The sequence below is a fragment of the Kwoniella dendrophila genome, chromosome 4 (assembly GCF_036810415.1).
Source record: "Kwoniella dendrophila CBS 6074 chromosome 4, complete sequence".
Lineage (NCBI taxonomy): Eukaryota > Fungi > Basidiomycota > Tremellomycetes > Tremellales > Cryptococcaceae > Kwoniella > Kwoniella dendrophila.
In genome coordinates this window covers 590529-604564 of record NC_089479.1, presented here as the reverse complement: position 1 = coordinate 604564, position 14036 = coordinate 590529, and the positions used below count along the sequence as shown (strand labels likewise).

Sequence of the window (14036 nt, the reverse complement as noted above, 5' to 3'; positions counted from 1 at the left end):
CAGCCTCATCCCTTGCCTCAACATGGCCTGGGTATCCCGTTTACCAACTCGTCACGTTCGGTTGGCGTCTGCATACTCGACAGCCTCATCATCTTGTTCCCGTCAGATCAGATATGCTAGTACAGCAACTGCCGCACCCATTGCAGATAAGAAGAAAGCGTACTCACATACTCTACTGCTCCCGAAGACTGACTTTCCGTTGAAGCACAAGGATGTGGTGGCAGTGGAGAAGAGGTATCGGTATAGGACATCGGATCAATTGTACAAAGAACAAGTAAGTCTCTAGAACCCTGGATGTAGCTGATGTGACCGGAGATCAAAAGAGAAGACAATCCTTTATTCGTACTGCATGACGGTCCACCGTACGCTAATGGAAACTTGCATATGGGTGAATTCTTTAACATTTACTGCTACATCTACCTATACTGATAGACTTGTACAGGACATGCATTGAATAAAGTGTTGAAGGATATCATAAATCGATACAATTTGATCAGAGGAAAACGAGTGCAGTATGTTCCCGCATAGGCAACACGAGTGCGAGCTGATGATTTTCAGCTACGTACCAGGATGGGATTGTCATGGTCTTCCGATCGAGCATAAGGCTCTAGCTGCGATAGGTGTAAGTCGATAGAGTGAACAAGGCATCTCGCTGAGTTGTCGTAGAAATCGCATACTTCCCTAACGCCGGGACAAGTTCGTAACGAAGCTCGAAAAGTCGCATTGGAAGCTATAGGAATACAGAAGAATGAAATGAGAGCATTAGGTGTCATGGCTGATTGGGATGGGGAAAAGGGTATATATAGAACATTAGGTAAGTCGACCTGACCGGTGACATCGCTGATGGAAGACCATGATTATGAAATACGGCAGCTGAGACTATTCAAGACCATGGTGGAAAGAGGTGAGTCAGATTAGTCTGACTGGAGCTGATACTATAGGACATATCACACATCGACTTCGTCCAACGTACTATTCCCCCTCTTCTCGAACAGCTCTTGCTGAGGCAGAATTGAGTTACAAAGATGGTCACAAATCGAGATCAGTCTATGTTGGTTTTCCTGTTGCGTTAGAGGACATGTCCGAGGGTCTTCGAGAGGTATATCAGCGAGAATGTGGAGGAAAGGGAAAATTAGAACTAGCTATATGGACCACCACGCCGTGGACTTTACCGGCGAATATGGTACGTGACTTGCGCAAGAGGCTTCGCTGACATTTAGGGTGTTGCTATCCACAATGAGATGGATTATGCTATTGTAAGAACTGCGGAGGGAAGGAATCTGGTAATCGGGTTAGACCGCTTGGTGCCTATGGAAGGAATTTTGGGACCGTTAGAAATTGTCGGTCGTTTACCAGGTGAGAGCGCTTATATAAGTGACATTGCTAATACGATAGGCTCACAACTCGTGGGCACTCAATATACCCACCTCTTCCATCCCACGTCATCTTCACAATCTAAACCTTCTATTATGGCAGCTAAGCACGTCACAGCTCAAGCTGGTACTGGTCTAGTCCATTCTGCACCAGCCCATGGACATGAAGATTATGAGGCTTTTATAGCAGCAGGTATGCTACCGGAGGAATTAAGATGTCCAGTCGATGATGATGGCCGATTTACACCTGACTTAACATATTGGACGGAGGGTGATTTAGCGACCTCGTTGGTAGGACAAGAGGTATTAGGCAAAGGCACACATATGATGGTAGATCTGTTGCGAGATAATGCCGTTCTTTTGGCAGAACAGGATATAGAGCATCGTTACCCATATGACTGGAAATCTAAGAAGCCTATCATAGTCAGAGCGACTCCGCAGTGGTTTGCAGATGTAGAAGGAGTTAAACCTGCTGCCTTAGAAGCGATGGAGAACGTAAACTTTCACCCAGCAATATGTGAGTAGTGATCCATCAACCTGAGCTGACATATGTAGCGCAAAAACGTCTAGAAGCTTTCATCACCTCAAGGTCGGAATGGTGTATCTCTCGACAGCGGAGCTGGGGTGTACCAATACCAGCGTTATTTGGCACAGATGGGCCTATTATGGATGCAGAGACTTTAGATCATATCCTAAGCGTTTTAGACAGTAAAGGTATAGATCATTGGTGGGAGGGACCAGTGGAAGATTTTATACCAACTCATCTGAAAGGGCAGGATATTCGCAGAACATTTGATACTTTGGACGTTTGGTTTGACAGTGGCTCTTCATGGACTATGCTGGAAGATTTGTCTCGACAGCCACTTGCAGACGTCTACCTGGAAGGATCAGATCAACATAGAGGTTGGTTCCAGTCATCTATGTTAACCAAGCTCGTCTCATCATCAACGAGCGTCGCACCCTATGGAACCGTCATTACCCATGGGTTTGTGATGGACGAGAAAGGAGATAAGATGAGTAAATCAGCAGGTAATGGGTTGTCTCCGATGGAAATCATACACGGCTTGAAGGTGAGTTTATTGGTAATTGATCGCGCTGATATTGCAGAATTTCACTCCCCGAGGTGCGGACATTCTGCGGCTTTGGGCAGCATCTGTGGACTACACCAACGATGTTTCCATTGGGCCTACTTCGATCTCGAACGCGACTGAAAGTATGAGGAAATTAAGAAACACTCTTAGATTCCTATTAGCGAATATCGGTGGAGAGCCTTCTGAATTGAATAATGCTTCATTACGACTTGTGAGTTAATTGATCGATGATGGAGCTGACTGTTAGGTCGATCGATATATCCTCCACGAAATGAGTCAACTAGAGAGTATAGCCCAAGAAGCTTACAACGCACATACATTCAATAAAGGTACGTCGCAATCAAGTGAAACTTTGCTGATGTGATAGTATTGCATTCCTTGACAACTTTTGCTTCATCCAATTTGTCGGCTTTCTACTTTGATGTAATCAAGGATACCATGTATTGCGATTCAGTCGATAGTCCTACTAGAAAAACAATAGTCGCCGTTTTGAGTCATGTAAGTCCGTGTCACCCCGAACCTTACGCTAATTTCTAGATTCTGCAACGCATGACTCGTATTTTAGCCCCGATAACGCCGCATCTGGCGGAAGAGATCTACGAACATATGGGTGGACGGGAAATATCAATATTCCTTGATTGCTGGAATCCTGAAGTGAGTATTAAAGTTCATGGGAATCGAGCTAAATTTGGAAAGACTTCTTGGTTAGATGCGACTGTCAAATCCGATATGACTAAGATTTTATCACTTCGTGCTGAAGTCCAGAAACTTGTGGAACAAGCCCGGGCCGAGAAGTAAGTACAGGTACTCCTAGGCTAAGACTTGAGTATTGATTGAGAGATTCAGGCGATTGAAAACTTCAAGTCAGGCGAAAGTCTATTTGAGTCAAATCATAGGAACAGACGGTAAGTGATTAACTCCCTATTTCCAGCCCTTCGGAATATTATATGATGCTGATTATCCTGATAACACGTCAGCACAATCATTATCGGCTCTGCTCGGCGTATCGTCAGTTGAATTGCTGGAATCATCACCAGTAGTGCAGTCATTGGAATGGCAATACGATTCGTCACTAGAATTGGATTCAAAATCAGTTTCCTTGGTTCTCGGTGCTGCAACGGACCTTCAATGCCCTCGTTGCTGGCTCTATACATCTGAAGAGAGTGAAACTTTGTGTTCACGATGTGAGCAGGTTGTGCAGTAGTATACACTTGTCTAGCATTCCATACAGGCATGCACATTTGCATATAAGCAAGTTATAGTTTCTGGCAGTTCGGCACCATGACAAATCCCTTGGAACCTTGGAACCATTCACCGCATATCTTAAGTGAAGGTCGAGCGTTGCATACTTCATTCCTCAGGTGTCGTAGTTTGCGTTTATCCAAACATTGAGGTATGTCACACATGACGAAAACAGAATCAGACGAGAAATTGCTCCATAATAGGTACATATCCAAATATTTAAACGCGAAACGACAAAACCAGTGTGTTGTAGAACATGGAAGAGCCTTTAGTCAGCAATATTAGAAGGATGGATGTACGTACAATGATCTTAGCATGCATAAATCCACTTACCCGTAGACTAGTCGGAAGTCTAAGGTGACTAAGAGTGTCTTATATTCGCACGCATAGATTGATAAATTGAGCAGTCTTTAACCTTAGTATGTAATCCTGGTCCACAGCATGTTGACAATCAATATTGTAATATTAATTCTTTGTGATATGATGACGTTTCTTGGATGATTCAGAAGATATGACTAGAGGAACACTAAGATTAGAAGAACCCCTAACCTTAGTTTATGAGGCATTTTATAAGATTAGAACATTTAGAATCATCGCTCGGCACGGGTATTGACACTTTCGGCACCCTCCGCCTTCATCATATTATCAAATAATTCGTAAGACCCTCAGTGTCATAACGAGAGCACGTAATCCCTATTCGGCAACGTTTATATGTTTATATAGTTATATATGCCCAAAAAGGGCAATAATCAAGAGGTGCTTATATCATTTACATCGTTCAGGGTAAGGTCCAGGAGTATGTACTTGGTGGAACCCTCAGACACCTCCTTTGCCTTTTATGTTCCTGTTTGCAGGAATCCCATTGAGTACTGTATGAACGCTGAATGATGTTATGATGTTATATGAACATGGGGATATGAATAATCACTAAAACTGTATCTAATCTGAATCTATACATTATCTTGATAAATACGCTCAATCCCTGCCTGAATTTTCCTTGTGCGGTTTTTTTTTGATTTGAATGCATAGATCATCCAAGGTTAAGATAGGCATCATTTTGTCTCTTACTGTTTTAGCTGAACTGAGATATATGCTATATAAAGGTCAAACCCGAAAAGGAGCAACTCCATTTTGATTTCTTTCGGTATCTTGATCTTCTATCTCATACAGAACTCGATACAAGATAACCTCGACCTAGTGGACAACCCCCGAAATCGTCGCCGAGTGCTTGTCTCAAGCATTACAAGAGATCATAACATAATAAGAGTTCATAAAAACGCCATTTTATTGTTCTGTCATTGATCTAATCCTACCCTCTCGTCATCGGTCAAAAAGATTTGATGTATGGTAGATAACGGTTTCTGGACCCAAATTTTAACTACCTATTACCTAATATATATATATATATGATACAATCTAAAACCCTACACATAATAGGAAATCCGCATATGTAATTGAAGAACAGACTGCAAAAACCTCAAAAACGACAAACGCATTAAAAAAATCCCAAAAACCCCAGGAACTCAATAATCCGATTCCAGCATACTGGTCCCAACTCATTTCTCTTTCCTCATTTTCATATCATCTTACTTTCTTTGTCACTTTACATATACATCGAAATTCATACATACATACATACATACGTATATAAATACATATATACATACAACTCATTCTTGCACATCCAATCATTCTCGACGCTCTACCCTCCCCTTATTCAGCTTGTTATGCACCAGAGGCAGCATACATACAATGCCCAACGTACTTGGTGATTCCGGACTTCCACTACGACTATCACCACCATCAACCTTAAAGCGTCGACCTACCTCACCGTCATCATCTCACTCGTCTGATCAAGACCACCACTCTCAACGGCTTTCTGAACCGCTATCACCAGAAAATCATTACGGTAGTCATCAATATGTATCTAACCCTCCTGTACTGGGTAGTACAGCATCTGGTGAGTATCCTGTACTATGGTGTTCTGACAATTATGCTAATCCATAATCAGTCCGTCGTCGTGAAGCAAATCGTTTAGCAGCACAGCGATTTAGAAGCAGAAAAAAAGGATACCAAGATAGCTTGGAAGAGAGAATTAGAATACTTGAATCAGAGAAAGAAGTGTTGATCAGACAGCTTGACGAAAGTCTTTCCCACAGCAGTCGGTCTACTTCTTCGCTTCAAAGTCGCTCGTCTAATGTTCGCAATGCACATGGAAACGTAGACGGTGCAGATGGACATTCTTGGCATACTAAACCCACCCCTCGTAACTCTACGACCTCTCAGAGATCCAACTCTCCTGACCGTCGCGAACCACCATGCGATAACGACGTTCGTATAGCATCATTAGAATCCGCAAACAGAAGATTACAAGACGACGTCCGAAATCTATTCGACGAGAACGAACAGCTAAGGGACGAATTGCGAAGATGGAGATCTTGGAACAGAGATAAAGTACGCGAAGATCATGCTCGACGAGCAGAAGTGGCTGATGGTCATCATCGTGCTTCTCATCAACGATCCGATATGGTAGATGGGGATCACAAGCGTCGGCCAGATATGGTAGACGGCAACCAGTCTCACCAACAACCTGAATCAGTAGACGGTCACCATCCTCACCGACCTGAACTGCTAGATGGTTATCATTCTCACCGACCAGACATGGCAGACGGTGATCATACTTCGCATGCTCAGGTGGACGGCGATCATGTAAGTATTTTGATACGACTGCATTTGATACGTGCTGACAGAATACTTCCAGACTCGATCAAGCCTTCCACAATACGAGAGATCTGCTGCCTTTTCGACTCCATCTTCTTCTTCTTCTTCTTTTGGGTCGACATCACAAACCCTTCCCAAGTTCGAAAGATCCGAGTCATTCTCCAGGTCCACTCAGCTGGATGGTCACCCGGCCAATATACAACTGCCTCCGCTACGATTACCCCCTATTCGCACTGCTTTGTCAACGAATGCGCCATCCACTCTGCCATCACCTACCCATCCTGGACCTCTTCGAGGTTTTAGTGGACCGCCGCTCGAAAGACCGCCTCAAATGGACGGACATCGTTAGTTGTTAATCATCCTTCAGACATGATTGGGTCTGGCGAATAAACAGTCAACGGATTCGAGTCATGTATTGATGTTTCCTGTCATAATCAATATATAAACCTATAAGAAGAACGTTGAAGACGAGTTGAAGCGAACTGCCGTATAGCAGCGAAAATAGTTTCTTTGAGATATACCCTTTTATAGAACATCTACACTTCATCACAAAGATCACTGAGATCTCTTCCCATACATATGCACACATGAAACAATACAAGCAGCTCTATATGCCATTGAACGATTATTCTGTTCACAATTCTGTATCTCTACAAGAGATCTTTATAATCGAAACTCTTATAGAAAGCGAAACAGGCGCGCCTATGCGCGCGGTAACCTTTTTGAATAGTGATTCCGTTGGGGTTCCTATCGCTTGCAATGATTGTTCAGATCACTATTATCGGATCATTATACTTATATCCATTCCTGCATCGATCCAAATAGTCAACGATCCGCATAACAACTCGACACAATCCCCATACTCCCGTATTGAACAATAAAACTGAAAAGTATAATCTGTACACTTTAGACTTATGGACCTAGCTGTCCGAGAGAACGGGCAGCGTGCAGCCCGTTGTTAGTCTTTGCACTTCTTCTCCTATCAAGCCTGTCCCGTTGTATATCGCTAATCGCACGGCTACTTAGGGGAGAAAGGTGTCAAGGTGGGAGAGGGTACCTTCGCCAATGTCTACAAAGGTATGTCGAAAGCTTCCTCACCGTGAAATTTTTGTGACGCAATGAACAGGAATCGAGAAGTCTACAGGACGGAAGATAGCTATTAAAAAGATCAAGGTCGGCGAGATGAAAGATGGATTAGATGTGACAGCGTTAAGAGAAGTGAAATTCTTACAGGAACTGCACCATCCAAATATCATTGGGGTAGGCTTGATCTTCTTTCCTGACTGATGCTCAGTTGACTTATGGATCAAATCTTTTGCAGCTTCTCGACGTTTTCTCTGTGAAGCAGAATATCAATTTGGTATTAGAATTTCTCGATACGGACCTTGAAGCTGTAATACGAGACAAGGCTTTGATATTTCAAAACGCAGATATCAAGAGCTGGATAGCCATGTCCCTGAGAGGTTTGGAATATATTCATAGAAACGGAGTATTGCATAGAGTAAGTTAGCTTATTACATGTGAGAGCTGACTTTTCTAGGATTTAAAACCCAATAACTTGCTTATTGCAGCCAACGGAGAACTGAAGATAGCGGATTTCGGTCTTGCGAGGGAATTTGGGGATGCAAGTAGCAAAATGACATGTCAGGTTATCACTAGGTGAGTCCTCTTCATTCATACCGAGCTGACCAAACTAGATGGTATCGACCACCCGAATTACTGTTTGGAGCTAGGTTTTATTCTACGGCTGTTGACATATGGTCTATGGGTACCATATTCGTCGAGCTGATCCTTCGAGTACCCTTCCTCTCCGGCGAGACTGATATTGATCAGCTGAAGAAGACATTTCATGCCATGGGAACGCCTACCGAACAGGATTGGCCTGGTCATACCAAACTTCCAGATTATCATGAAATCGGTTCTTATCCAAAAAATCCATGGTGGAATATGATATCTTCCATTGGCAAAGAAGGTCAAGATCTTATAAGAGAAATGTTAAGATATGATCCACCGGCACGTATATCTGCTCGAAAAGTGAGTCTCTATCAATATACGTGAACCATCAGGCGAATGCTCAATCTGCTCTAGTCTCTTGAACATCGGTTCTTCTCGTCTTATCCTCGACCAACACCCCCAATATCTTTACCCAAGCCACTTGCAGAACTTCGACCTCGAGCGATAGCTCCGGACGAGATTCAAGGCAAACCAGTGCTCGACTCTGCTGGCAGTGGCGCCATGAAACGCAAGGCCGAATCACCTAATGCAGGTCGAAATGTGGCTAGGAAGCTTGTATTTGCTTAAGCGGTGTCTGGATTGTTGATTCGCATAGACTCCTCTGTTGTATGCATATTGTATGACCTGTCTGACTCTGTCTGCATACAACTCAGAGTATGATGAGTAATTCACAGATAAGTATGCACCAGCAGAATGATACATAATTCTGATTATGGTTGATACCGGAATGATAATGTATGAACTGTAATTTGATTCCGTTGCAGCGTCTACGTCGGTCATTATTGTTTTGCTGTCTTTGTTTTGCTTGATGATTGTATATCTACTTTCCCTTTCTTCATATTGTTTAGTCATCGACTGACCATTCCATCCATCAATATGGCGATATTCAATCGTAAAGGCAAAGCCAGGTCTCCCAACGCAGATGGTGATGCAGCACCTACAGAGAAGGAGAAGGTAAAATGGTCAAAAAGACCAGCCAGTAAGTATCTCGGCCATATCCTTCGCGTTAATGAGTAACATGAGAAACACGTCTTAGATACCGCTTTCAAGCAACAACGTCTTAAGGCTTGGCAGCCTATCCTCACTCCAAAAGCTGTTCTACCTACTCTGTTCATCATTGGACTCATATTCGCGCCCATTGGTGCTCTGATAGTATGGGGAAGTGGAAAGGTAACAACAATCACCCTCGATTACACCGACTGTGATGTCAATGCTCCTACAGACGGTTCTTTTGCAGCTATGCCAAATAGTAACTTTGATTGTAAGTGGATGTATCGCGCATCATCATGTTTATGACTTGTCACTAATTCCTGCTGCAGATGCTTTCAAGTCAGGGTCTTCCGAAACTAAGTCATCCATACAAGCTCCAACCTGGTCCTTCAGTAATGATTCATCTAGATCTGTGGGTCAAGAGGCTAGATGTGAAATTGAATTTGAGGTACCTTATAGCTTGGGTATGTAATCTTTTCTGTTCTGTATGTGCATCCTCCCTCACATTTATGTACTGACATTACATTAACGTGAACAGGGCCTGGTGTTTTCTTATACTACAAATTGAGCAATTAGTTAGTTCTCGTTGTCACTCGTATAGATATGCGGACACTGATTACGTGTGTAGTTACCAAAATCATAGAAGATACGTAATGAGTTTAGATACTTCACAACTCAAGGGAGATCGAAGATCTGCGTGAGTCCATCAATTCGATGACCTCGACCATGCTGACAGTGCCAACAAATCGCAGATCACAAATTGATAGTGGGGACTGTAAACCCATCACCTCCCACGACGATAAGCCGTATTACCCTTGTGGATTAATTGCCAATAGTGTTTTCAACGGTGAGCATTTACGCTTTACTATACATTGCTGTCGCTGATCACCCACATAGACACGTTTGGTCCCGTTGTCCTTCTCAATTCCCAGAGTAAGCTACTCTTCTCTAGATGAGGATTGACGCTATGCTAAGTGTTTCTATAGACGGTGCTCAAAACCAAACATATAACTTTACTGAGAAAGGAATAGCTTGGGGAGGTACTAAAAAGAATTACGCTGTAACTCCTGGTTACGCATCACCTTCCGATGTTCTTCCCCCTCCCAACTGGGCTCGTCGTTATCCCAATGGTTATACCGAGTTCCCAAACCTACACGACGACGAGCATTTCCAGGTATGGATGAGGATCGCCGCCCTTCCAACGTTCAGAAAGCTATGGGCTAGAAACGACGATGAGCCCATGACTCAAGGTAGATACAGGGTTTCAGCTTACATGAGTGAGTTTTCAAGCATTTTATTACCTTCACAAAGGTCTGCCGCTAAAGCTCGACCAATACAGATTATCCTGTGAAACAATTCTCTGGAACCAAATCTATCGTCATATCAACCGTGTCATGGATAGGTGGAAAGCAGCCATTTTTGGGTTGGGCTTACATCGCGGCCGCTATTCTTTGTGTCGTTCTAGCCATTGCTGGTCTGATTAGACATCTCGTTAAACCAAGGAAACTGGGAGATATGACACGTAAGTCATTGCAAGTTTTCCAGTAAAATCGATTGTCTGACACCTGCTGTAGTTTTGTCATGGAATCAACCAAATTCTGGCCGATGATCGATGAAATGTGATTCGTGCAGCAGTTGCTAAATTCAGATTCAGGAGGAATCACATATACCCATATACCAGATGTTACGTTCATCACTCAGAATGCATCAACTCGCTAGTAGACAATTTCTGACAGACTTAAAACCACATCGATACACTCCATGCCGGTCCCGAACCTTCTCCCCGCATCGCGTGCCACCATCCTGGAGGCATGATCATCAAGTCGCCTGGCTCTAAGATCGCTTCCAAACCTTGTGAGAAGGCGTGTTGGAAGAATTCCGGATATCTAGTGGCAAGCTTGGTGAAGTCATCGATTGGTTTCATGATCGGTACCGTTGACGTATTCGTCATATATTGAGAAGCCGTATCATCGCTGTTCTCCCCAACCTCTCCATAAACGTGCATTTGAGGACCGCACGAAGGTGGGGCAAGCCATACACGTTTTTGTCCAAGGACTTGCGCATAACAGTTGTAGTATGGATCCTACAGGTCATCAGGTTATCGACAGCCATTGAAGGAGGAATATTCCACTTACTGTATGCGCTGGGCTGATGATCTCACTATTCCCACTTCCAACCCATACGTTCACGATCAATCCGTCATTGTTCTGAGGAGGGCTATATGATGGGGCGTCCTTGGTGGGTGGTGGATTTGACCATACGTAGTCGGGGAAGCAAATATCTTTCTCGAGTTCTGGGAACTGATCGAAGAGTCCGTATTGAGCGAGATAAAGAGGTGGACTTGGCAATTGAGTTGGATCGACGGGGGTTTTGTCCGGAATTTCAAATCCTGCTCGATTCAAGAATTCTTTGAAAGGCATAATTTTCTGCGTCCAGCTTGCATCATCATACGCCTTGCCCACTTCTATTGGTACCACACGACCGTGTCCAACAATACCTAAAAGATATTCAGCTGAAGCCCACCGGTCACATGCTGTCCATGCTGGCGAAGTTGTGTTATTTTTCAGGAATCCACGGAGAATGAAGGGTTGAGTCGCATGGTTTTGCAGATAATCTTTAACAGATGGTGGTTCTTCCAGAACCTTAATTGGATTAGGTGCGTAGTGAAGGGATTGGATAAACTCTGATGTTGATAACTTGCGTCTCTTGGAGACATGCTGTTCTAGCTCTGTGACGTTTTGTATTTTCGAAGACAGCCTAGCTTGAATGATTTTTATCAATTCTAGTATCCATCCCTTCCTCCCTTTACCTAACGCCCCAGCGACAATGATAGCCATATCTAATCTGCGGATTGATTCCAGCCTTGAGACATCCCTCTCTTCTCTCAACGGTTCTGAATCATCCATGATGTTCTGTATGGCTTGTAAAATTGCTACATCCGTATACAATCGTAACCAATGCTCCGGAACGATATTGAAGGGGATCGTATTTATCATTTCTTGAGCTAGACTTTGCAGAGTTTGCAAGGTCAGAGTTATTGGGCCGGTTGTTGGTTTGCGGGGTTGGGAGTTCGTGGTTGAAGATGCAAGTCGAAGCATATCTGTTGTGCATTGTAACAGAAGACGTGTCACTGCAGGACCGCAAGCTGAGATATCTGAGAAAAGAAGGGAAATTGGCCATCATTATCTCTGCCTTTTTCATTCATACGTACCACTCCTTTCAGCATCACTACTTTCTTTCTGATGAGTAACTATCTCCGCCAGGATTGTAGAAGCTCTGTCGTGTCTGGTTGAAGAATATGACATCAAGAGGAGGATTAAGAGTGAGCAAGTAAGCAAAGTTCAGAAAGATAAGCGGTTCAATTGAAGCGCGTTCATTAATCGTTAGTGAAATGGTGCCTTCGACAAATTCGGTCACTTGACAATCATTATTCCGTGCAGTGAACCGTTCATTTATGCATGCATTATCTATATTCTATGATCTACAGTGTAAATTATCAGTATAGATCACTTTTTACATTACTATATATTCATAGCCCTGTTCTTTCTATCCGGCAAACAGTCTGATGATGAGGTATAATGTGGAACATATGAAGCGGAACAAAGCCATCCCGGCGACGAAAACTAATCATTTTAACGATACATCAGCGCTCGCTGTGGAAATAGCCGAACTACTCACTCAGAATTATCAACATATAGATGGCAGTACGCGAGTTTCCTGATGCGTCAAATGTAGAAGTGACTCCCCCTGACAGAATGACACTAGCCAACAATGCATTGGATAGCGACCAACAAAGAAGGAGCTGCGATCTCTCAGTTAGCTTGCACTCTTTACTATTGGTCAAACTCAAACTTACGTTCGTCCTGAAGTTTGCCTAAATTAGGATCGCCGAGTCAGTTGTAGCTGTCAAATCCATTATCGAAACTTACATAAACATCTTTCTGCGCCTGTTCTGAATTGTCCTTCTTGCTAGACTCTTCAACACGACTGCCTTTCAAACGTATATTGTCTAGCGCATCCTGATAAGCAATATCGATGTCCTGTTGTGCCGATACAAGTTCAACTTCAACATGTTTGCCCACACCTTGAATAGCGCCTAAATCGCTCTCCTGTGCGGAGTCAGAACCTTTGGTTCCCCAAGACAAATCGTGACTGGCAGTATGAATGTCATTCAGTGATATTTTCTGTAGAGTGATTAAGCAATAGCATCTTACAGGTTCGAATAGGCATACTAGAAAATGCTAGTCAGTTTCAGTTTTAGGTGGAGAAGCTTTGTGAGAATACTTACAGCGTTTAGCTAGAAATCGGACAATTCCAATATAAGCATTCAGACATTTTCTCTTCATATGGACCTTACTCACCACGTTCACGTAAGCTACAGGTTCTCGTTAGTCAAGTATTCTCTTATGGGTCATGTTCGTACTTACTTGGCGAAAATAATATATATTGTATAAAGCAGGTCAGGATGTGCCTAAAAAGTGATCAGCTCCAGTATCACCTAGGGTTTGTGACAGCCACCTACCATGGGTCTAAGGCCAGGATACTACTTGCGATGAATATACCGTAAGTGGACACGAGTGACACTACCATTCGCGCAAATATGGGGCTGTCAAAGTTCTTTATCGCTTGCACTGTGCAAAGAACGGCAGCAACAAGCATGCTGAAAGAACGTCAGTCAAATTATCACGGAATATGAATGACCTTCTCACTAAGTCGTTAGGATCGCAAAAAAGTAAATGGTTGATTTGTATTTCCAAGGGGAACTAGATTTGGTGGATCAGCAGATCGTTTAAGCTACATCTCGAGCTTGAAGCGTACCCTTGAGGTCGATTACCCATACCGAAAATGAAACATGCGACAAGAGCACCTAGATAACCGTACTATT

The 14036-nt window shown here is 43.3% G+C and overlaps 6 protein-coding genes across 6 annotated transcripts; 4 read left to right on the top strand and 2 right to left on the bottom strand.

Moving 5' to 3' along the window:
* Positions 1 to 212: 212 nt before the first annotated feature.
* On the top strand, positions 213 to 3668 carry L201_003360 (uncharacterized protein; the record flags this gene model as incomplete). The annotated part of the gene is made up of 13 exons (XM_066219115.1): positions 213 to 274; positions 324 to 388; positions 443 to 512; positions 559 to 622; positions 667 to 814; positions 942 to 1187; positions 1396 to 1890; positions 2028 to 2344; positions 2481 to 2675; positions 3002 to 3118; positions 3161 to 3258; positions 3311 to 3369; positions 3442 to 3668. 13 exons carry the CDS (start codon positions 213 to 215, stop codon positions 3666 to 3668), a joined length of 2163 nt encoding a protein of 720 aa, XP_066075212.1.
* A 1790-nt stretch (positions 3669 to 5458) lies between these two features.
* L201_003359 (uncharacterized protein) lies at positions 5459 to 6776 on the top strand (the record flags this gene model as incomplete). The annotated part of the gene is made up of 3 exons (XM_066219114.1): positions 5459 to 5666; positions 5718 to 6415; positions 6468 to 6776. 3 exons carry the CDS (start codon positions 5459 to 5461, stop codon positions 6774 to 6776), a joined length of 1215 nt encoding a protein of 404 aa, XP_066075211.1.
* A 565-nt stretch (positions 6777 to 7341) lies between these two features.
* L201_003358 (uncharacterized protein) lies at positions 7342 to 8728 on the top strand (the record flags this gene model as incomplete). Its single annotated transcript, XM_066219113.1, has 6 exons — positions 7342 to 7384; positions 7454 to 7504; positions 7554 to 7687; positions 7749 to 7928; positions 8087 to 8461; positions 8516 to 8728. 6 exons carry the CDS (start codon positions 7342 to 7344, stop codon positions 8726 to 8728), a joined length of 996 nt encoding a protein of 331 aa, XP_066075210.1.
* Positions 8729 to 9037: 309 nt separating this feature from the next.
* Positions 9038 to 10760, top strand: L201_003357 (uncharacterized protein; the record flags this gene model as incomplete). The annotated part of the gene is made up of 10 exons (XM_066219112.1): positions 9038 to 9140; positions 9198 to 9422; positions 9481 to 9615; positions 9690 to 9726; positions 9780 to 9848; positions 9904 to 9998; positions 10049 to 10084; positions 10138 to 10428; positions 10491 to 10673; positions 10726 to 10760. 10 exons carry the CDS (start codon positions 9038 to 9040, stop codon positions 10758 to 10760), a joined length of 1209 nt encoding a protein of 402 aa, XP_066075209.1.
* A 129-nt stretch (positions 10761 to 10889) lies between these two features.
* L201_003356 (uncharacterized protein) lies at positions 10890 to 12249 on the bottom strand (the record flags this gene model as incomplete). The annotated part of the gene is made up of 2 exons (XM_066219111.1): positions 10890 to 11234; positions 11287 to 12249. The coding sequence occupies 2 exons, from the start codon at positions 12247 to 12249 to the stop codon at positions 10890 to 10892; spliced, it is 1308 nt and encodes a 435-aa protein (XP_066075208.1).
* A 448-nt stretch (positions 12250 to 12697) lies between these two features.
* Positions 12698 to 13989, bottom strand: L201_003355 (uncharacterized protein; the record flags this gene model as incomplete). The annotated part of the gene is made up of 11 exons (XM_066219110.1): positions 12698 to 12774; positions 12830 to 12953; positions 13008 to 13025; positions 13081 to 13303; positions 13366 to 13382; positions 13440 to 13448; positions 13513 to 13526; positions 13579 to 13622; positions 13674 to 13811; positions 13861 to 13914; positions 13970 to 13989. 11 exons carry the CDS (start codon positions 13987 to 13989, stop codon positions 12698 to 12700), a joined length of 738 nt encoding a protein of 245 aa, XP_066075207.1.
* Positions 13990 to 14036: the final 47 nt, after the last annotated feature.